Source organism: Argiope bruennichi, chromosome X1, assembly GCF_947563725.1.
Source record: "Argiope bruennichi chromosome X1, qqArgBrue1.1, whole genome shotgun sequence".
Classification (NCBI taxonomy): Eukaryota; Metazoa; Arthropoda; class Arachnida; order Araneae; family Araneidae; genus Argiope; species Argiope bruennichi.
The window spans coordinates 93,714,069-93,737,751 of NC_079162.1; the positions used below are offsets into that span (position 1 = coordinate 93,714,069).

The 23,683-nt window shown below is 29.2% G+C and overlaps 1 protein-coding gene across 1 annotated transcript in view; it reads right to left on the reverse strand.

The window, feature by feature from the left end:
- The window catches only part of LOC129958989 (uncharacterized), a 325,187-nt gene that overhangs the window by 197,510 nt on the left and 103,994 nt on the right, over positions 1-23,683 (reverse strand). Inside the window, exon 3 of the mRNA XM_056071757.1 lies at positions 17,018-17,216. Coding sequence (XP_055927732.1) covers positions 17,018-17,216 — 199 coding nt within the window. The remainder of the gene's footprint in view (positions 1-17,017; positions 17,217-23,683) is intronic.

Consider the following 23,683-nt stretch of genomic DNA (forward strand, 5'->3'; position numbering starts at 1 on the left):
ATTAATTTCAACATCAACAACTTGAAATTGCTAAATCTAAAACTAAACGAGTCTCGAAGCTCTTTCTTTTAGATTCTTCTTTAACCCTTTCTAGGGCAGTGGGAAGTATACTTCCCACCAAATTTATCAATATTTGTTTGAAATTATGTAGGTTGGCGTAAATCCTGACAAATTTTTTTAGAAAGACAGAAACTTAGATGCTTCAGTTCTTTATCTCACACAAAATGATGTGTCTTGATCTGTTACTTAATTATTAATTAACCAAATTAATTAATTAATCAAATTAAATTTATCTAATAAGATAAATGAATATCTTTTCTTATTCTAATTTCAAGCCTAAAAATATTTTAACATAATATGACTAGAAAAAAATGGCCCTTTAAAGTGTTAAAAAAAATCGAATCTCTTCTATAATCTGAATTTTTAGCAACTTTTTTTTTGTGAAGGGACAATATCTGTGCACATATGGTAAAATTTTACAGAAATTTTCACAAATAAAATCGTAGACAATTTGGCCAACAATAAGAAAGTTATTAATTTCAATACCAACAACTTAAAACTGCTAAATCTAAAACTAAACTACTTAAACTAAAGTTTCTAAAGATCTCCAAGTGAAACGGCTAATTAGGGAAAAATACTTCTCGACATATCTAAAATCGGATCTGAATTAGTTCGGAGCTTTCAGGTGACTTAAATTTTAACGCCTCTAAAATTGCACCTAAATATGAACAATCATTAAGTAAATGAGAAAATTTCAAGCAACGAGACGTGTTTTGGTGGAAACATGGAGGAAAATCTCTTCCGTTGCTTCAATGTATGGATTTTCTCCAGCGAGTTCTAGAGATTTAATTCCGTGAATACTCTGTAACTAAAGCACTTTCTTTAAATATACCGGAATAAAATTTGGAATGTATTTTAGAGCAATTCTGACGGTTTCTGTGATAACTGTAGCAGTAACTCTCTCATTAGCAGAGAGTAAACAATGAATTGTTCTTGGATAATTTCGCTTTCATTTCTTGGTAAAAGTTCTGATGAATATTTAGAACATTCATTTCACTCTTATCATGAAGCTTTATAGATGACTTCCTTAAATATCATCTGATCATTGGACTCAGCAACCTTTAGATGCAGATAATTATCTTTAGTTATTTTTTATTATATTCCATTTCGTTCATGCTATCGGAAAATCTTGAAAAATGTCGAAGCTCAGATGATGTGAAATCCAGGTTGATAAGGTATTTAACCTCTACTAACAATAAAGAAATATGTGTTATATGAGTTCTCAACAGAATAGACCAATTAAACTAGAATTACCAATTTTGGCACAGATAATCTTTGGAATGCACTTGGTGATAAATGAACCATATTTTTAAATATACAATGTTTAGGTAGTGCACTTCGGAGCGAATCGTGAATTGTAATTAATTAAAATTAAAAGAAATTATCCACGATAACTCCCGAAGATATTATTGCAAAAATATAATTTTTACCCTATTTTAATATATGAAAAAATGTGTTTTTAATGATAAAAATTTAGTGGTCATACATTGTTTCCCTAAATGTTGGCAATTAAAAAAAATATTATTGCGCCCTTTTTAACAATATATTTCATCGTTCCAATGACATTCCAACTATCTTCTATTTTTCCTCCAATATTTTGTCGCTTTATTTTCTTTCAATTTTCAATATTAATGGAAAATTTTTTTCTGATTATCTGTGCAGTTTTACTTGAGGAATCAGAAAATGAAATTACATTTCAGGAAAAAACGTACAGTTATAAATCGATAATCCAGGAGTTTAAGTTATTAATGGCACTCTGGTATCATGGGACTCGACTCCATTAAAAAAGTTAATGTATAATAAAAAGAATAGGTGTAAAACCATTAAAATAACACGTCTGTAATATCTGTCAAAGTTTGATCATAAAAAATACTTTGTTGAATTAATCTTGAACATCAAGCTATGCACAAGATGTTTCATTGAAATTAAATATAACCAATGTTTCCGGTAAGAACTAGTCGCCAAAGGCGGTTAATTGTTTATAAAATGAAATCCAAAATCATATTTACTATAAATATTTATATGTATAAGCGTACTATTCTAAACTAGTTATAACTTCCTACGCAGTCTGTGTCTATATTAATCCAAGTTTCGTTAATTGCGATACTTTTTTCATGATAAAATACCAAACTCTTGTAGATTAGAAATCAATACATTCAGTGAGTATCTACTTAGCCAGCGGGATCATCATAAGACACATATTGTTGTTGAAAGTATCATAAGGTACATTTTGTAGATATTATGCAGTTTGATCTTTTGGCAAATGATTGCCTATATTCAAGGTATGTATTCATATATTTGATTACAATGCTGATTTTTAAAGATGATTGAAATTAAAGTCTGTAGTAAAACCTTCATTAAATATGAATTAAAATTGTACAATAAAGGCAAGTATGACTCGTCTATACTCATAAAACTCATTATTTTCTTGTACGATAATTTTTTTAAAAAAGGTAGATGCAACTAAACTATTGTAGCAAAATATTATAAGCCAGTTAACAGCTACACGACACGAGCAATTGCTTTTGTATTGTGGTCATGTTACTGGGCTGCGAACCAGGTTCTATCCTCACTCATAACAATTCGCCACATGGAAAGCATAGTACAGTATCAATTGATCGAGTGAAACCTACTTATCTACTCGCAGACGATACTGATCAACCAGAACTCTCTCAATCAATCCTTGAGAAGTCTGCTGTTCCACCAAATTCTACTAAACCGTTCACTGTCACTATAGATGCTGTAGTGCAGTCAGATTTCCCAAGCATCTAGTTACTGACTATATTGTATAAGTCAACCATCTAACTCTCCGACCCGCCCTAAGGCACACGGATTTAAACCATAAAACTGAATGACCGGACCGCCGCAACAGCAATTGGCAGGAACTGTGGTTGAGTCCTAAGGGCCGTCACCGGACACGGTACAACCCTCCCCGAAGGAAGTACGTCCCGTCATCGATGGGAGGAGCCAGATCCCCCACCTATTAGTATACCCTCCAGGGTGGCGAGATCCAACCACTATATTATATAAATTGTATTGTATTGTATAAATTGTATAAATATATAAAAAAAATAATTGTATAAAAATATAAATATATAAATAAAAAATAAATTGTATAATATATATAATAATACAATATAAATATATATTGTATAAACCACTATATTGTATAAATGCAACCTGTATTTTATTTTTATATATTCATGGTGAATTTTGCATACGTTACTGTACTCAATATTCTTGCATATATTATTCTCAATACATTGCATGTATTATTTTTATTCATTTTGCATATCTTACCCATATCTCTAAGTTGTACCCATGCCAATTTCGCAATATATGTAACTGTTTTTTTTTTTTTTTCGTACACCACATTGGCATTGTATCCTAGGTTGTATATATTGTATATATGTTATCGTGACTTTGTCACTGGGGGCATACTCTGTAGCAATCGTTCTAATTCTCTCGGAGAAAGCGCGCCTAAGGGTGATGTGCGTTTCATCTCCATTAATCATAAAATGGCCTTGAATGCGCAGCATGACTCAGTATTCTCGCTTCTCGGGGAGCGTGGAGGAATACAACCAGAGTAGCTCCGAAGGACAGGGTGCGCGATGTTGTTGTGTATCGAATAAAGATATATTTTTGATATAAAACGGAGAGTGATTGCTTCCAAACCCTTACATGGAGTCAGATCATGACAAATAACATGATGGATTAATCAATCCTCCTCAAAATACAAAGAGAAGGGAAAAAATAAAATAGCATGACAATTATCATTTATCATGAAGATTTCTTCCATCAAATTGTATAAATGTGTTTAAAAATTCTAGGGTTTTTTTGTTTTTTTTTATAAAATCTAGATATTCTTGAAAATATTTTCTGAAAAAGGTGAAAGGTGAAAATTTACACTAACCGAAATTATAACACCTTAACTATAATTGAAATGCCAAATCTTCTCTCAATTCATTTCAAAATGTATCACGTAATTATTTTTAATAAACCATCTCTTCTCGCATTTATTATAAAATTTCTGATATCCAAAGCTTTATGAATACTGAACAATGTTCTATTTAATTTATTAACCATGAAAAGTTAATAAAATTTTTGAAATCGTATCGGCAACCATGAAAAGTAAATAAAATTTTTGAAAGCGTATTGGCTTTAAGCTTTTGAAAAAATGAAATTTGTCTCAATACTTATATCGCATAATGTGAGTTTATAGTTATATTAGTTTATTTTTATAATAGGAAAAATTCCTTAAATTTTAAAAGAATTTTTTGAATCACATATTCAAATTAATTTTATGTAAAAATGTTAATAGTTGGTAAATTTTCTATAAAAGAGCATGTCTATAATTGATTCTAATTATCTTTTAAATATGAGGAGACAATTACCATTCAATTACTCTCATATTTGAAGAAAATGAAGAAAAATAGAATTTGGTGATAAAATCCTTGTGACATGTCAATACCTTTGTGACCGTTTACAAAATACTGATTTCACAAATTCCAATTTTTTTAATACAGTTTCATGCCTTATGTATAAATGGAACAACGGAAATGTCTATTAAAAATGTTACATCTAGATCTAGAAAATAGCAGCTTTTAATATTAAATTGTAATAGAAATCCTATGGGAAAAGTTAATTGGCGAAACTTGAATGCAAATGTATATTTAAGGCACGTCTCAAAAGTCTAGACAGTTCAAATTTCTGAAATGAAATTTCAGTAAATGGAAGTATTGAAGAATTATTGTTATTGTCACACGCATTAACACGCTGAAAATTATTCACACAGTTAAATGGTTTATTTAAATGTATCTAACTAAAAACTAAAAATTTCAGATTGTTGATGCCTTAAAGATATAAAACGACTGGCAAGATCAAAAATATGCTACCATGTTTCATAAATTTTTATATTATACTTATCACTTGCACAGTAACAGACTAATAACTGTAAAGAAAAATGCAGACTTTTTTTTTCACCTAAAGCAGTATCGCTGGATCGTTGAATTCCCCAGGGACAAGATGCGCGAACTTTTTAGATTTAAAACAATTCGTTTACCTCTTTCTGAGAACCTCTGAGAATTGGGAAATACTCTAATAACTGCTTGCAAAATTTTAACGAAACATAGTGATTACTCTTGGCAGAAAATACCCGAGAGACTACGAAAAGAAATGATTGATTTATAATGTGGCAGTTTTCATTATAAAAAGTATCCATCAAACCAGTTTTTTTTTCAATCATGTTGCACAGACTTAAAGAGCTTAGTGCATCACAGAGTTAAAAAACGCCTTTTACCATAAATTACTATGAAACATAGGTAAGTCCAGTTGCTACGAGCCAGAAAATGTTTGAAATGGAAGGCTGAATTCAAGCAAGCTATATTCTAAAATAAAAATAATAATAACTTCGCCTATCCTAATTATTAAGCTAGTTCCTGGTATGATTGCGATTTGAGCTCGAATCATTGATTAATAAGCAGACATGTGAAGAATCGGGAGATGTGACAGTTTGACCAATCCTTTTATTTTCAAAAGAAATGGGCACATTGTTTTTTCTAAAAGATAGGACAAGGGATTATTTTCTAAAGGATAGAAGCCAATCGAGTTATATAGAGGATGTTTTCAATAACAATCTTCGTGTATCTGATTATGTTTCTCTAGGTGGACAGTGCACAGCTCTTCAACTGCCATGGTTTGGTTTAGGGGCGATAATGTAAATATCAGGAAATTCTGTCAAAATATCTTAATATTAACCTCGACAAAACTTATGGGAAAGCTTTTACATAGTGTCTATATCTTTGGAAATCAATTTTTAAATGTTGCTGAGATAAGAGCTCGGATTAAATTATACTGGTTTAAAACTGAAATACATCTTTTGTGAAAATTATTATGCAGCATAACTGTTAAACTTTATGTTCTAACTCAAAATGATAAGCCTAAATTTTGTCAAAAAAAGTGAAAACGTTTGAAAGATTTTTTTTTATTTTTGATTATATATATATATATATATGGGAATTTGGGGCATTCTACTGCAAAATTCATTTTTATAAAGTAACAAATGAAAAATCATTTTTAATACAAATACAATAGAAAAATATAAAAGATTTATTTGCTTCTAGCACATACTATATTTTTTTCTGGCTTATTTTTAAAATAAAAGTTTGAAAAGTTTGCGCTACAACATTTATTATTTTTATGAAACTTTGCTTAGATGTTTTTTAAGGATTTCTTTTGAACACATAGGACTTAGAGTGGACTCTTTCACAATAATAAAAATCACTTTGCTTTAAACCTTATTGTTCACATTCTATGCATGGGTTACTAAAACCAATAATACTCAGGAATTACACCTTCAATTAACTACTTAAAACAAGAAGGCGGAAACATCAAAAAGGACATAAGCACTTAAAACTATAAGGAGAGTTCTCTCTACAGATATAAATTTGGAAACTATTTTCTAAACTCATTTATAACTACACTATAGTTTAAGTAAGTTTTATAAGTGAGCCGGGATAGCCTGGATGGGCGTTGTATTCGCGTCCCTTAGGTTGCGAGGTTGACCCCTGCCGGCCGTAGACTCTCCGTTTACGTGGTGCCTGGCGCACGCATAAATATGTAGTGGTCACAAAGTCCTCCATGTCGAGAGTAATACCACTGGGGACACTGGATCAGGGGTAATCGTTCTCTGATTCAGATCTAAATTACGCTCAGTGAATGAAATGCATGAATGAAGTCGGTTGTGACGTGTGTGTAGCTAAGTCGTACTCTTGGCCCTAGATGGCAGTACTAAAAAAACAAGAGACGCACCCTCTGGCTTAAAATCCCGGGCTTCTAAAATTCATGGACTTGTCTATGACAAGTGCCATTAGAAACAACAACAATAAGTTTTATAAGTAAGCAAAATAGAAATATGTATAGTGAAAGGGTTTTATCATTTTAGACGTCTAAGAAATCCTTTCACTTATCCCGATATTTTCGAAACTAGATAAACCTTGTTTAATCTTAAAATTCTATAAAAATTTTGTTTCAGGAATTAAACTGATATAAAATAGAGTTCCGAAGTGATATTTTTCTAAAAAAAGAAAAAAAGTCTGGAAAAGTATTGACAGTAATTTAAGAATAAAATTCTGAAAATATATACACTGGTGAAGTTTCAACATAAAGCCATATTTTTCAATTTACGAGTATCAAAAAATTTCTAAAAAATTTGCTCGATCAAAGTGTTTTGATAAGAAAATTAAACCCGCTAGAATCAGTCTTGAACTTATTGAATATAGATTTGCTTTCTAATCATTTATTAAATTTAATACATGAAAAAACTGGATAACTTTTTTTACCAATTTACTTAGCATACTTTTTGAAAGAAAAAGCGGTTTTTGAATATCGATCGATTAGTGCAAGGAAAAACCAAAGGCAACATGCTTTACAAATCTCTCATTTTCAAATCTCTTAAGTTAATTAATTTTCCAACCTCTAAAATATGATTAATTTTTTTATTATCAATTTGTCGACAAATACCAAGAATTACATTTTGATAAAGAAGTTCAAGAATCAAATTATGATTTTTAAAATTTTCTTTCATCTTACCAAGAAGTAGGAATCATCAATTAGTAAATTAAAATCTCCTTTATCGATTTCTAATAGATAAATTTATAACTTGTATAAATTTATCTATATCTTTAACTATATCTCTAATAGATAAATTTATAACTTATTATAATTCCATGAATTTAATGTTGCCTAATTCATAGTAAAATGATACATTTCAAAATAAAATCAAGTTAATCTATTAAACATTAAAACATTCAATTTCCATAAATCGTTTATAATTTATTTTAAAATTATTCTTGTAAGTCCAGACACAGCTCGTCAGAAAATGTGTGGTTTGTGTTTTGTGTGGTTTATTGGCTCAAGAGCAACATTTGGCTATACTGCACAACTCGTCAGAGAAGTATGCGTGCTCTCTTTCCTGCTATCAAACTAAAAATATTAAAATTAAACAAAATGTGCAATTTGATTTATTAGTCTTTTATTTTTAAATACATGAAAATCATATTTGTGTAAAGGGCCTCTTCTTATTTATTTTCATAGGCTCTTCAAATTTTCCAATGATAATCCTTAAGTTTTATTAGTTTAAAATATTCCGCACATTTTATATAATATGGCGCAAAAGAATTACAGATATACAAAATTTGGTTCGATTTTCTGGTGCAAGAATTATTCTTGTCCAAACTACGCCAATAGATACATAAGAATGAAAGGTTTAGAATTATATAAATACACCAAAATGTAGCAAAGAAGTAATTTTTATAACTTCTTCCTTACTTTGCATTTTTAGGCGATTCAATCATTTAAAATTGAAAATTTGTTTTTAAATTCATGTGTGCTTAAAGAAATAGTCCAAATCTTTAGAGAAGATATCACTCCCAAATGACATATCCCTATTTTCATGATCATTTATGAAAAAAAAAGTTAAGAAAAAACTAAAAAAAAATTGACATTAACAAAAGTTCTATGAACTCATTTATTTATTCTGTAACAATTTTTAGATATAGTAATTTCATATTCATTTTTTAGCACTTGCTATATAAAATCAGATTTGTGAGGACAGCAAAATTTTACTTTTTTCGTTTTATCGTTCATTGTACCTTATTTTAATTGAAAAATAATCGAATACTCTAAAAAGATTCAATAGTTAACTTAAAATAAAAATATTTCATCATAGTTTTTATCAGAGTGGTTCAAAAATGATAACTAGTTGATTGTTTTAAAAAGTTTCTTTTTCAATTAAACGTTATTTCTATGGTGAATTTCTTAGGAAACTGAAATAAATAACCATTGAGAAAGTTTGTAATGCGTCATTTACTTTCAATTGATTTTTCACTTGAATGAATCCAGATAACAAAAAGAAATCATACATTTTCATATTCCTATTTTATTTTTAAGGATGATCCAAGATGAAAGTCTTTTATCCATTCGTAGACTTATTATCTAATTTTGTTAATTCATATTTTTGCTTAATCAGATTATTAAAAATGTATATTCATATTCATTAAATGCTTTTTTCAAAAATTTCCTTTCCTTAAAGTTATTTCCTAAAGCAAGAATTTCCCAGAACCCTCTAAAAGCATCTTCAGTTCCCAATACTTTGATACATCAAAATAAATGATAGTTCCAATACTAGCGAATTGAATCTGTTTGTTGTGTCGACTATTTGACTCTGTTTTTTGTAATGTGATTTTTTCGGTAAAAAGAAAATTTATATAAATATCTATTATTAACATAAAATAGTACCCTGCTAGTGCTTTATTTTCTAAACCATTACGGCGATCTTTCTGTTCGAATTAACACGCATGTTGGCTCGAGATAACTCTCCCAAAACAATGAAAGTGGATGTTTTCTGCATAGTTTAGCATTTCGCTGTATATATCAGAGGTACAGGGCGGAAATGATTAAACTTTTGTGCTAAAGTGATTCCTCTGTTGTCTTGGCGATGGGCATCAAAACGTTATGTGGTTCTGTTCAAAAACTTTAAAAATATCAATTTTTATTAATTAATTTGAATTAGGAAATATTACAGTTTCAAAGCAATTCTCAATTTTTATTTGTGTTGATTGACCATTTAATGAAGAGTACTAATTATTATAGTGATTCTATTATATTCAAAAGTATGTAATAGAAAAAAAATCATGGTAGTCAGCTTTAATATAATTATCTGAATATCAAGTACCTTTAATTCAACATCCTATTATTTAAAATGGAGAATTCTAATAAATATTAAAACGAATATTATTTACAAAATCTGACTTTCTATTTCAGATTTGGAGTTTTAATTTGAAAAATATCCAGTTTGTGTGAACTTTAATGTAAAGACAACCCCCTATAGTTGTAAAAGTTTGCATACATTTTTAGATACGATTTTCCTACGACGACAGAAAATTTTGGCTGGGAAAATATTATAGAAAGTTATTATATTCTGAGTAAAGAGTAACGTTCGAATAACTTTTGACGTACTGCACATTCTTGACGCTTATACAAGGAAAAAAAAAGAACCCTAAACATCATTATCTCTCTCATTGGAGTATGTCGCAAAGTAAAAACATTTCAAAGGTAAAAGAAGATTTCCACTCTTATAAATAGACTATTTAATTACTAAACTGAATGCCTGCCTTAAAATATTAATTATCATGTGCATGTGGCAGCGGATATACTTTAAAAAATAAATCAAAATAATAGCAATCATTGATATTTTTTATACTTTTACTGAACTTATTTCTATTTAAAATTAGCCAAATAGCAGTAATTGACTTCAATTAACTAATTAATTAGTAATATATTGTTTTGACTTACGGAACTTCACAAGCCCACTGACAGTTATCTGTCAGCGATTTAAGCCGAGTGAGCGTCTCTTGTTTTTTACAGTAACGCCAACGAGGGCCAAGGGTACGACTTAACTACTTAATGCCTCACATTCGCTTGCACAACCCCTTTTTACATTGGGGAACATTCACACACCTCATAAATAGAATACAGAAGAACAACCAATCCCAAACCGGTACTCGAACCCCGAACGCCCAGATCACTGGAAAGATGCGCTACCTCCATGCCAGGACACTGGCTGTAGACATATACACACTATAGAACAGAAAAATAGTTAATCTGTATGATTTTAAAAGCTTATATTTATTCTAAATCGTGGTATTGTTAAATTAACACTGAATCTGTCATTTATGGATATCATATGATATTTAAATACCCAATATAGAACTGATACTCAGATAATTATAAAACATTCAACAATAAAAAAAAATAACTGATTGTGATTTGGTACTTCCAAAGAAATTGCACTCACAATTTAGCCAAAAATAACGATTAAAAATATGTTTCTATATATTTCCATCTCCATCAAATAACTTTTATAAATGAAACTGAAAAGGTTAATATTTCAAATACAAATAAAGAAGACAGTTTTTTAAAGAAATTAAAAAGAATTTAAATATTGTGTATCAAATGTCAATAATTTAAGCTTTACTATTCAGAAATGTTCGGCAAGGAAATTGCTGTTTGAAGATATAAATTAAAAACTGAAACGGTATAAAAGATTTTGGAGTGTGATTTAAAAAAAATTAAGTACATGTTTTGCAAGTTCTGTAATCCATTTGGATTTCAAAGAAAATATAATCCATGTATTTATTTTCTAGTTTAAGTACAGATAAAAATGGAAATGCATATTTTGAACGATTGCGTTTCTTAAAGCGATTTTATTCATTTGCTGTAGAAGAAAATTTTTACATTATACTTCTTTCATTATACTTAAAAAAAAAAAAAAACCCAGATAAAAACGAATGCATTTCTATCCATACTGAAAAATATAAAAAAGGGACTTTTTAAAAGTAGAAATATTATCTCAATGAATAAAATATTTGAAAACGAGTTTTGTAATATATATTCTAGTTGATGTTTAAATACAGTTCATATGAATCTGCAAAGCGTGAATTTTTTTTATTTTTTTATTTTACTTTATTTTTATTTTTTATTTATTTATGCACACGTTTTGAATTTTCGAAACTAAAAAATTAAGTTTCTGCTTCAGAAAACTGTTTTTAACCATTTTAGTATGTAATTATAATAAGTTTTTAAATAAATTTAGAAAGATTATTTTAGGATTTATTTAACAGCTGTTATTGACATTTATGTTAATTGTTTTTATCAACATAACTTTAAGGTACGTACACACTAGAAGATATTATTTTTAATTTTAACTTCAAAAATCCAGTTTTTTCACAGTAGGTCATTAATGGATGTTTAAACTCATTTCAGTGAGGAAAAACCATATTACACTAATTATTAATTAAATAATATTTAATGAGCTAATTAGCATATTTTTTTAAACATGATGTCTTAAATTCTAATATTTGCAGACACACAATTCTAGTTTGAAATTATGCCTAATATTAGTCTTCATGTTGTCTGCCTCAATCTAGTTATAAAAATATATAGTTTTTTTAACAATTTTTTCATCAATGATGAATAGAAAAAGCGAGATTTTTCTGTAATTTTAACTTTTAAATAGCTATCAAAAATTTATTTCTATAAATATATCATTGATTGAGGCACAAACCATCCGCTATTTCATACAAATTATTTTGATATATAAATAATTGTATTTGGTTAATTTCTTGTTGAGTTATGATTGTTTGAATGAAGCAACATAGTGGAAAAATATCATTCTTCATAAAATGAGTTTTAAAAAAAAACCATAGCTAGAGTTTTTAATGAAAGCACTTCAAGAAAAATAATTATAACTCAAGAAATATTTCGAATATTGACAACATCTTGGTATCGTGTGAAAGCTAAAGGATCAGAGAACACTATTAAGCAATAAAAAAAAATATTCGATATTTTGAACGATTTCGAAGTTTCAAGTGTGTACATACATCTTAAAGATGATTTAAAATATGGCTGCACTAATCATGTAATACAGACTACAAATACATTTGTCTCTCCATACGTTAAAAAGAGAAATGACCAATGAAAAGTTAAACTTCAGTGAATTTTTAAATTACATTCATCATATAAAATAAATATTTGCTAATTAATCCTGCTGTACCAATGACTGAAATAAAAATCCACAGAATGCTTGAGGTGTTTGTGCATATATGCTTTTTTGTGTCGAATTATAGTGTCTTTGAATGGCTTAATTTAGTTTATAAATTTGAGAAGCGACAGACGATTCCCGGAAAGCGCGCGAAGATGCCGATTAAGGGGTTAAGGGAACTAAAAATAGTAATATTTGGATTTTAAATAATTCTCTTCTAAAAAACGATTTCTTATTTCATCTTAATTGGTAAAAATAGTAGTTCATTAAAAAGAAGAATCTCAGATACTATTTTTAAAATATATCAATTTTTTTTCAAGGAATCTATTTGGAACATTTCCAGGGTATGCATGGAGTACATAAATTGGAATGATAGGCTGCTATAACCGATGTGTATTTTGAAGATATATAGAAATGACAGCAGGTTTCATATTTTTAGTATTTCTCCGATTGTTTGTCCTCTTTATTTACAAAAATGATGTTTCAAAAAAAACTTCCTTTCATCCTTCAACTGTCATTCTTAGAAAACTGTAAGCGCAGTTTTAGAAAACATGAAGCATATTATTAATATTTTTTATTAGTTTTTATATTACTTTCCCTCTTTCAGTTTATTATCATATTCCCATTCTTTGAAACGTTAAGACATATTTCAAGAAATATTCTATTAAGTTTATATTTATTCGTAATTTAATATCTTTAAGCTCTCTGTTGCAATGCACTTTCATTCAGAATAACAACTTCAAAATCAAGCTTCATTAATTTTATACTTTCACTGCCTTTATTAAATTAAACGCTTTCATTTAACTGCATGAAAAGACAAAAAAAAATTAAACTATTTCGTACACTTTTAAACCATGGTTAATTTAAATAATATTTTAAGACTTTTTTTACTTTTAAAAGACTTTAATTATTATTATTTTTTAAAACAACCTTTTCCGAATTGAAGACACTTTTTTCCCGTAGATCTTACTGATTTCCTGAGCATTTTTCCATGGATTAATTAATTAAATGTTGCGTTTCGGCATTTCTTTCTTTCAATGTTTGTGTCTGTTTTTTACCTTTCTGGGACTAAAAGATTTAGATTCTCGGATTTAATGATGTCGTAACTTCCCATTAGAATGTCTGGCAAAACTATTTATGATTGTTTTAAATTTTGAAAAAAAATATTATAATTAGTTCGATGTCATTACACATGAAATTATAAGGATATAAATATTTTTCAATTAAATATTGTGTCATATTTTTTGCCTTTTAATTTAATTATCGCTTGAAAGAATATGTTGAATTTCATTACAAGATTGAATCAAAGATTTAAGGTTAAGAATAATATATAACAAATAAAAATATTCTGACATTTAAATGTGAAAGAATCAAATGCTCAAAGTTAAACTGATTTTTAAAATTCTTCATTGTCTAGTTACTTTCTGTCTCCCTATTTGGAGGGGGCTTAAGTAGAAGTTGCTTATATTTTATTGCTCATGTTCTTTATACTTGTTTGATTCGTCTGTTTCCTAATCTCAGTAGAGCAAATATACTGCAAATGCTATATAATATCGTAAAATATCATATAACATCATATAATATTATATAATATCCAGCAATATTATCATACCATGCTGCTTTTGAAGAGTAGATGGTTTTTATTTCTAGAAAAAAGCTGGTGAATTCTTTAGATCTGAATAATGTAACAGTAAAAAGTTACTCAGCCCTTTCGTACCGTTTAGGATAATCTAAATTACCAAGTCGCCAAAAATTTCAAAACAGGGGCTGGCGCGAAAGCATTATAACTGTCACTAAAGCACAGTTCACGCTTTCAGTCCTCATAAAGAGGTACAATCCGTCATCCGAGTACATAGAGAATCAATCTCTGTAGGATTGTCCCATGCTATCATTGTACTCACAAAGGAAGCGAGAACCAACCACCTTCAGGAAACTTCTCATTCCTATATGTAACCTGCCTTCTGGGAAGGGAATTGTGAAGGATGTAAGAAGTCAGATTTAAACTTTTTTGAAATGCCACAGAAAGACAGTCAAATGTTATTTTAATGTGTAATGCTCAACACATATGCGATTACTTTCAGTCTATTATCTAGAAGATTCCATAGACGACCACAGTCATGATTACATAAATCATAGTGAAATATTAAAAAGAAGCATACTCTGTTCAAAATTTTAACATCCCTACATTCTTGTTTAAAACACAATGTTGCTTTATATCTTAATTATACATTTGAAAATTACACTTCTCCGATAGCACAGCTCACTGTACAAAACTACATATTACTGTACGATATTATATTGCATTATATTATATTATATTACATTATTCAATGTTCAATATATTATATAACATAGTGAATATTGTTTAATATCATACAATATTGAACACTATACATGTGCTACTAGGGTTAGCTTTATAAAGCAAAATTTAGGATTATATATTACTGTGCTCGACGTAACAGATTGATCTTGTTTCATTTTAGAGAGCCATTTAGCTCAGAAACGAAATAAAATATTTATTTTCCCGTTCAGAATAAAATTTTTAATATCTTTTAATGAATATATACATGGAGTTCACCCATATACTTTAAAGTTTTGATCCATAGTTTATTCATTTCAGTTAATCGTTTCAAAAACTGTTTTAATTTTAAAAATAAATAGTTTCATAATAAATAATTTAAACGGTAATAATAAAAGTAGTCTTTTGAAACGAAAGACCACGAGTGTTTAATTTATGTATGTATACACTAATAGTTTAAAAAAGAAATATTTTGAAGTTTAATCTCTAGCTAAAATGCCTTGTACTTTATACCGAATGAATCATCTCATGTTTTGGAACTAAAAATTGAAAATGAGATATTTACCGATATAAATGAATCAGACACATAAAAATATTTGATATATATGTAAAATATATGTATACATTATGTTACTTAAACATGGAAACTTTTTTTCAAAGCAAAGTAAAACTCGATTTTTTTTCTCAAAGCATTGGTAAGGTATCTGGGGACTTTATGAAAAATTATAAAACGCACTCAAAAAGAAAGAGTGATTACTGCAGTGCAATTCCGATTGGAGAAAGAATTCGGAAAGTTTTTTTTTCTATTTACATTTCACATTATTCTAATGCACTAGTTCTAATGTTTTTACTCTAATAGGGACGGCACAAACATAATTGTGACTTATATCTAAACCCTTATTAACAAATTTTGCAAATCCCATTGTTGCTGTTTGAATATTAATAAAATATTCTTATAGGGTATTATTTAAATCTAAATTGTCAACACATAAATATATGATTTTTGGCAAATCGAATAAAATAATGTGTTTATAAATATTCTCAACTACCAGTTTTACGGCACGATACCTAAAAGTCTGATTATGAAATTTCATCTTCATTCAGATTTAAACATTGTTATTAAAAGGATTTGGTGTTCAATTATTTTTACAAAAAGTGTACGAATGAAAAAAATTGGCGTTAAATTTCTAATATAAAGTTTTTCATGCTAATAAGAAATTCATGTACAGAATAATTTATACCGAAAGAAATAAAATATAAGAATGGCATCCATAAGCGTTTTTATTAAACAGTCTTAGTTCATAATGATATATTTTCCTTCTTCTGTAAGCATTTTGAAATCCATATCAAAATTTATTGAAGATTACATCAGTTTAGGATTTGTGATACGATGATATATTTCGCTACTTAATGCGTAAGGTCTATTCTTTTTTGTTAAAATATTTAATTGTTGATATTTAAGCCTAAACACTTGTTCACCAATTATAACCACATACAGTGTTTCCTTAAGTCTATCGATACTAAGAGGACCCAAACGCCAATTAAATGAAACTACGGTGGGCGGCCGAGATGCCTGGATATCACTAATATATTTTCTCTTTATTTCGTTCGATGTGATTCATTGAATACCTCAGGCACGCGTTTTGTTCTTTAGAGATGCACACTCAAATTAATTTGCTGGAGAACTCTCAAAGAAAGTCTGAGCATATATTTGCTTCGTAACGTCAGTTAAAGGGGGCGTCTCTTTTTATATTAATCCCTTAAGAATCCAATTTTTGAGGAAGGTAGGGAATTTTCTTATCTTTGAAATAGAAACTCGGCTGTTACTGATGAACTCGAATGATCTTAGGGATGGAATATTAAAATTAATTTCATACTCCCATTTACAATGCTATAGCATAATGTGTCTATTTTAAGTGCAATGTATTAAATATTTAATAGAACAAAAATTTCGCTGTCGGACCAAATTCAGTAATTGCCGATTTTAGTACAAAAGCCAAATCTATACACTACAAGAAAGGAGATCTCCATTTCTATATATAGAATTCTTCACTTACGAGATGATCAGAGACTCGTTGCTATTCTTGGGAGCTGTGAAGATAAACGTCGTATCTTTAGCTACCGTTCCTACTATCACTTCAGCAGGAGAACTGCAGGCTGCCACATTTGAATTCAGCAGGTGGTTAAACTCGCCTACTGGATCACTCCATATAGCAAAGTGTACCAATTCATTCTGAGCAGAGTTCCGTAGGGTAACTGAAAAGATAAAAAAAATCAAGTTCATTTTCATCTCTCCAAGTTTTAGATACCTGATATGTACAGTTAAAATGTATTATACTCTGTTCTGATATTATGCATTGCCTTTCAGAGAAGATCTAAATTGTTTAACTCTACAGTGTAGAGTTAAACAACATTGTACAGTGTACAATGTACAAAACATTAAACATTGTACAATGCAGTCATTTAGCTACACATTTTTATTTCCATTTATAAGCTTCACATGACTGTTCCAAAAGGCTACAATGGGTTTGGAAATCCTGTTTTTAATGCTTTTTGATGAATGCTTGCAGAAAAAAACGATATGTGGTAATAGTGGTCTAGAATTAGATTTAAACTGGAAGCTTGGGAAAACACTAAAATGGCTGTTGTATGTATAGTTTTTTCATTAAAACTACTATTAAAATATTTTTTTGCATTGAAAGGATATATTATTAAAAAAGGACTTTTATTTTTAGTTCAGGATTGCTATACTGTAATTAGTGAAACTGATCTGTTGTTTGGTTTATAATGTAGCCATTTTGCACACTTTAATTTTTTTTTTCAATTTCATGAAAAAAAGTAATTTCAACATTTTTTAAAAACAATTTATCTGCATTATATGCAGCTATTCAAAACACGTATAGTTTTCTTTGTAAAAAAAATGTTGTGCCTTGTAGGGTTAATATTGAGTTAAGATATCTAAGAAAAAATTCTATTTTTCTAGAAAAATCTTATCATTGGAATAGATGTTGTATATATTAAAAATTCAATAGGAGATAATTTTTATTGATCCACCTCTGCCTCCAATAATTTTTATTTTTAAAAATTGAAGAAAAATCGCACAAAGTTCCATTTCTGGATTCAAAAATGGACATGTCGAATTCTGTCTGTTTCCTTTTTCGAGTGCCTGAGGTGTTATTTTTTTATATTGTGTTGTAGTTTTATTTAGAATCTAAAACTCTTTATTTTGTCAACAAGTCTTTACAAATTTCTTTTTTTTTTCAGTTTGTTATCAACTCACAAAACAGGTTTGTTTGTCGCACCTTCAGAAACGAATACAAGTTTTTTCGATTTTGTTTGAAAGAGAATTTTTTTTTTTTTTTTTTTGCTATTATTTACGTCCGATTACGAAAAAAAATGAGACACTTCTACTTTTTAATTAAATGCTTCTTTTAATATAAAAGTTACACAACAGTCGATAGTTGAAATTTTCATTTCATGCTATGACATTTAAACTTTCAAAAAAGAGTTTAGTTTCAGTTCACTCTTTTTCGATTATTGTGCAATGAAAGGAAGCATCTTACGAAAAAAAAAACTATAAAAATAAAATAAAGTAAAAGAAAAAGTAATTAATACAACGAATCAAGAGAAAATCGTCTATTGATCTTCCTTTACACTCTGCGAGTTTCTTGCCAGGAATTTGTGTGCTCGAGACTCTATTCTCATGTCTTAATATTAATATTAAACGCGTTCACTGCCAGGACTCGTACTTGTAATTCGGAATATCTTTCTAATTAGATTAACTCTTCTTTACTATGACTAGAGGGGTTATCGAATCAGAAAGTATATGTGAATCACAGGCGATTCATGCCGCAGCCAAAATGTCAACAGTCTCGTTCACACTAAATATGATGAGGGTCAAGTGTTTTCTCTTTGGTGTATAATGGAAGTTCAAGTATCGTCCTTGTCAGATGTTCAAAAATTACGAGGGACGTCTCATATAGCTCTAAATTAGGTTTTGGAGAGAATGTTGATATAACCAACTTAAGAACAAGTTGAAACATTTAGCATATTTGACTTGGTCAACATGGAAAATAGAATTCAATAGTTCCACTTAATTTTTCTGGACATGGGAGCCTAATGGTCAGGTCTCAGTCTCCGAGCCGGAGGGCTGCAAGCTCAAATCACTATTTCATCAAAAATATATCGTGTATATGCGCCTAGTACACTTTAAATCCGACATCGTAGATCAAAGGTTTCATCTCTGGTTTGGTGCACCAGTTCAGACATCGTCCTTGTCATCTAACCAGAGTGAAAATTACGAGGTACGTCTCAAAATAGTTCTTGAGTTGCTTTCAAACGGCCCATGATACAATTTAATAATTACAAACTATTGTGGAAGGTATCTGTATACTAGATGTAAATAAATTCTACCATATTATTAAATTTCATATAAACAGTAATTTGCTTTTTTGCAAAAACTATTTAGGTTACTTTCAAGTGTTACACATATGAAACAATGACAGGCTGCAAATGCAGAGTTATACGTCTCGAAAAATATAACTTCATCCCGAAATGCTAATTGGTTAAAAAAAAAAAAGATTTCTTAGAAATTCCTTTCAAAATATATGAAATCATATATGTATTTATCTGTGAATTATTTTTTGCGATTCATAGCAAGAGCTTGAAATTAATCTGTTCCAATCTTATTTTGGATTAATGTTTTCCTGAATTCGTTTGAAACTGCACTCTAAATGAATTTGCAAATTATGTTAATTAAACTGCATGTCTTAATGCTACAAGATTAAATGTTATTATATTAAAATCCGTCTTCTTTTATCTAAATAAATTAGTTTAATTTATATGAAAAGGTCATTAAGATTTTATGAAAACTTTAAAAATATTTTATTTTAAATATATATTTTCAGAATCTCATAAAATGATTAATTAGATTTTAATAAAAGGTGACGAAATTTCTTGATGATGAGTCAAGAAAAATAAAGAAAATACTAATTACGAGCTGCTTAAAGTGTTTGAGAATAGTATAACATGACACGCAGTAATAGGATATGAAAGATATGAAATTAGAAAGTAAGAAGAAAAGGCTCAGATTTTGCTCAAACTGTTTTAGTTATTAATACGTTCTGTATTTTAACGATTAAAGTATACATTCACTCTGACTCACAACACATTGATATCTGTTAAAGCTTCCTTCGCAAATTTTAATCTTTAATTTTTTATGGGATATCTTTGATTATCTTGTCCTAAAATTACACTCTTGTCTATAAAATCTGAAATAAAACTGTAAGCAATGAGACTTTAACTGCGATTAACTGATTTTTAATATTTTAAATCGTTTTCAGTTATAATTTACTGAAGAAATATTTCACTCCTTACAGTTTATGAAAATACTGGAATTATGCCAAAAAATTTTAAGAAAATATTTATTTAAAGTTTTATTAGATTAAATGAACTGAACGTTTTTATTATGATTTTACGAAATATGAAAATGTTCCATCTTCATAATAGTTTGCTAAAATGATGCTTTACGACAAAACTTTATCGATAATCGAACAACAAATCAAAACCGAAGAATGGTTTTGATCTCAGTTCTAATACTGTATTTTGATCCATTTACTACAATAACAGACAATTGTAATACCTTTTATTCATTGTGCAAGTCCTCCCATTGTTTACTGTCAGTCGATGTTGCATGCCATATGCATGCTGTTTAGAATAACCTTTTAATATGACTTTGAAATGAAATGTGAAAGTATTTATCAAAATTCACCGCATATTTCAAATATTGGCTCTAGTGAGTAGCAACCTTTCCGCAATATCCAACGTATGTCTAACTGTTTATGTTTAATAAATGAAGTCGGGCAACTATTTAACGGAAATGTCCACCATACCGTCTTGCTAAACAAATTTATCCAGACGACACAATTCATCGCCATTTTGCAATGACGAGAGGAACATCAATAAAGAGTGTCTGGACTAAAGGTATCCAAAAGTAATAAATTATACTGAGAACACCGCAGATGGCAAACTGTAAATGACTGTTGCTTTCAGAGGACAACTCTTCAAGTCACTTTAAAATTTACTGAAATTCATTGCGAGAACAATCAGTAGCTCTACGGAAGTCTACACTGTAATTGATCTTTTATGAATGGTTAAGTAGATTTTCAGGTGTTTCTAAATCAGTATCAGAGATTGCATCTTCAATATTCTTCGATCCATAAATATTGTTTTCGCGATTATGCTATTCTTTAACAATACTGCATGCCTCTGCAGCTAAAATCATGAAGATTTCCAATCAGTGGAGATAGTCAAATATGAAAGGAAAAAGTGAATAGTTTTTTTTTTTTTTTGAGTAAGTATTAAATGGGAGATTTACAAATGCCGTGTCTTTCTGAGAAAGTATTAGATGAGAAATTTACAAATGTCGTGTCTTTTTGAGAAAGTATTAAATGAGAAATTTACAAATGCCCTGTCTTTCTGAGAAAGTATTAAATGAGAAATTTACAAATGCCCTGTCTTTCTGAGAAAGTATTAAATGAGAAATTTACAAATGCCCTGTCTTTCTGAGAAAGTATTAAATGAGAAATTTACAAGTGTCATGTTTTTTTGTAAAAGTATTAGACGATATAACTACAACTGGCGAATTATTTAAAAAAAATAGAAAATATTAGATCTATAACTGACGGCAAATAATAGCAGATACGGTCCCATTGGGGTTTTTCAAAAGGAAAAAATATACAAACCGAAGTGTAAATATTTATTACAGAATGAGCGTAGGTGGAAAATTGGAAATAAAGTAGTTATAAAAAAATAGATTAAAAAAACAATGGAAAACACATGAAACCGTGAAAAAAGAACAAAAATCCATATAAAAACAGTACGACAATCAGAGACAAATGAAGGAGACAAACATTTCGTGGATTTGGTTAAAAAAAATTGAAGAAAAAGTCCGAATGCAGATACAAAATATGGAAACAGAACTGAGGCAATGAATGAAGCATGAAAATAAATACATAACAGTCTACAGTAAAAGAGACATTCCCTGAAAGTGTCACTGAGTATCGAAGAGATCAGGTGATCTTTTAAAATTCACATTTACAAAATGTGAATGTCCATTCTGTAAATCCTCAGATGTTGAGGTGAGTGACATCAGATTTTGAGGTGGGTACACACACACGAGCGCGCGCACGCACGCACACACATATACTCACATATTGTACATAACTCCATTAAATGGAATAAGTTAATTAATTGAAACTCCATTAAATGAAATAAAACAACGGTAAGTTGGTATTAGAAAATTGAAAGAAAAGTCTGTCTTCTACATGCTGCTGGTCAGTATTTTTAGAATGCTGCGGAATGTGGCTTAAAGAAGGTGACAGTATTTCGCATCAATGATTTTGGCAAAAAAACTAAGAAAACACACTTAAGATAATTCTCTTTCGAAGTTACAGCACTTTAGTAACTTAATCTAGTGTGGTTTTACTATATATACGCCGTTACGTTTTGACTCACTTATTTGGACAGCCAGTACATAAGAATCGGTGTTAAGCTGTTTAAAGTATTAAGGAGAGAGGATGAATATAAACTAGTCTACAAGTCTAATCTGCACTTTTCCTTTCAACTTTCTCAAGCTAGAATTATACTTACCTTACTAAACATACGTTTCCAATATAATAGGTTCTGATGGGGCTTTTTTTCATTTCTCATCACATTGGAAATTCAGTGCAAGTCAATACGTTTAAATTTGAGATAAATTTCGCAGAAAGAACTAACCATAGAAAATAAACCTTAATTATTCTCGTATTTATATTATTCCTGGCATCAGATAAAGTGTTAATTAGAAAAGTGTTTGATCTCAATTTTCTGCACCCAAAATCGATTATTCTACCCCAATGAATGAGTTTGCCACTATCTAATAAGTTTCAGATATTCTATACCTAATTTTTTACATAATTATTTTCTTTTTGATGAAGAATTCAAAATCTGAAAATTCATCTACTCCTGTTTTCCTGCACTGATCTCAGAGATGTATATACACCTCTCATGTGACAAATATCCATCATTTTACATACCACTTGCTTACCTGAATAAATAGATTTTACCAAGAATCGTTGGCCATATACCCATCATCAACTATAAAAGACGAACCCGAGTCATATGCACCCATTCTACAAAAAGTTTGATAAAATAATTTGGTATATATCCCAGTATTATTAGTTCATTAAAAGAGGGATGTCACTGTATTATGTACTTTCTTTAGATGGATTTATTTGTTTTATATCCATCAGTTTATATACTATCACTTATTTACCTGAATAAATAGATGTGACTAGGAATAACTGGTCATATGCCCGTCATCAACTATGAAAGACACTGTCGGGACATTTGAACCCATTCTAAAACGAGTTTGATAAAATAATTGGTATTGTCTTAATAGATAAAAGGGCTGTCACTGTATTATGGACTTTCTTTTGATTTTTGTATTTGTTTATATCTCTCATTTTATATGCTATCACTTATTTATCTGAATAAACATATTTCACTAAGAATTACTGGTAATATTCCCGCAATCATCCATGAAAGATAATACTGGGGCCATATACATCCATTCTGAAACGAGTTTGATAAAAAAAAAATCGGTATAGGTCCTAATAATACTAAATCGGCATAAGAGGTCTCCGTAACATTATGTAATTTCTTTTCATTTATATAATTGTTTT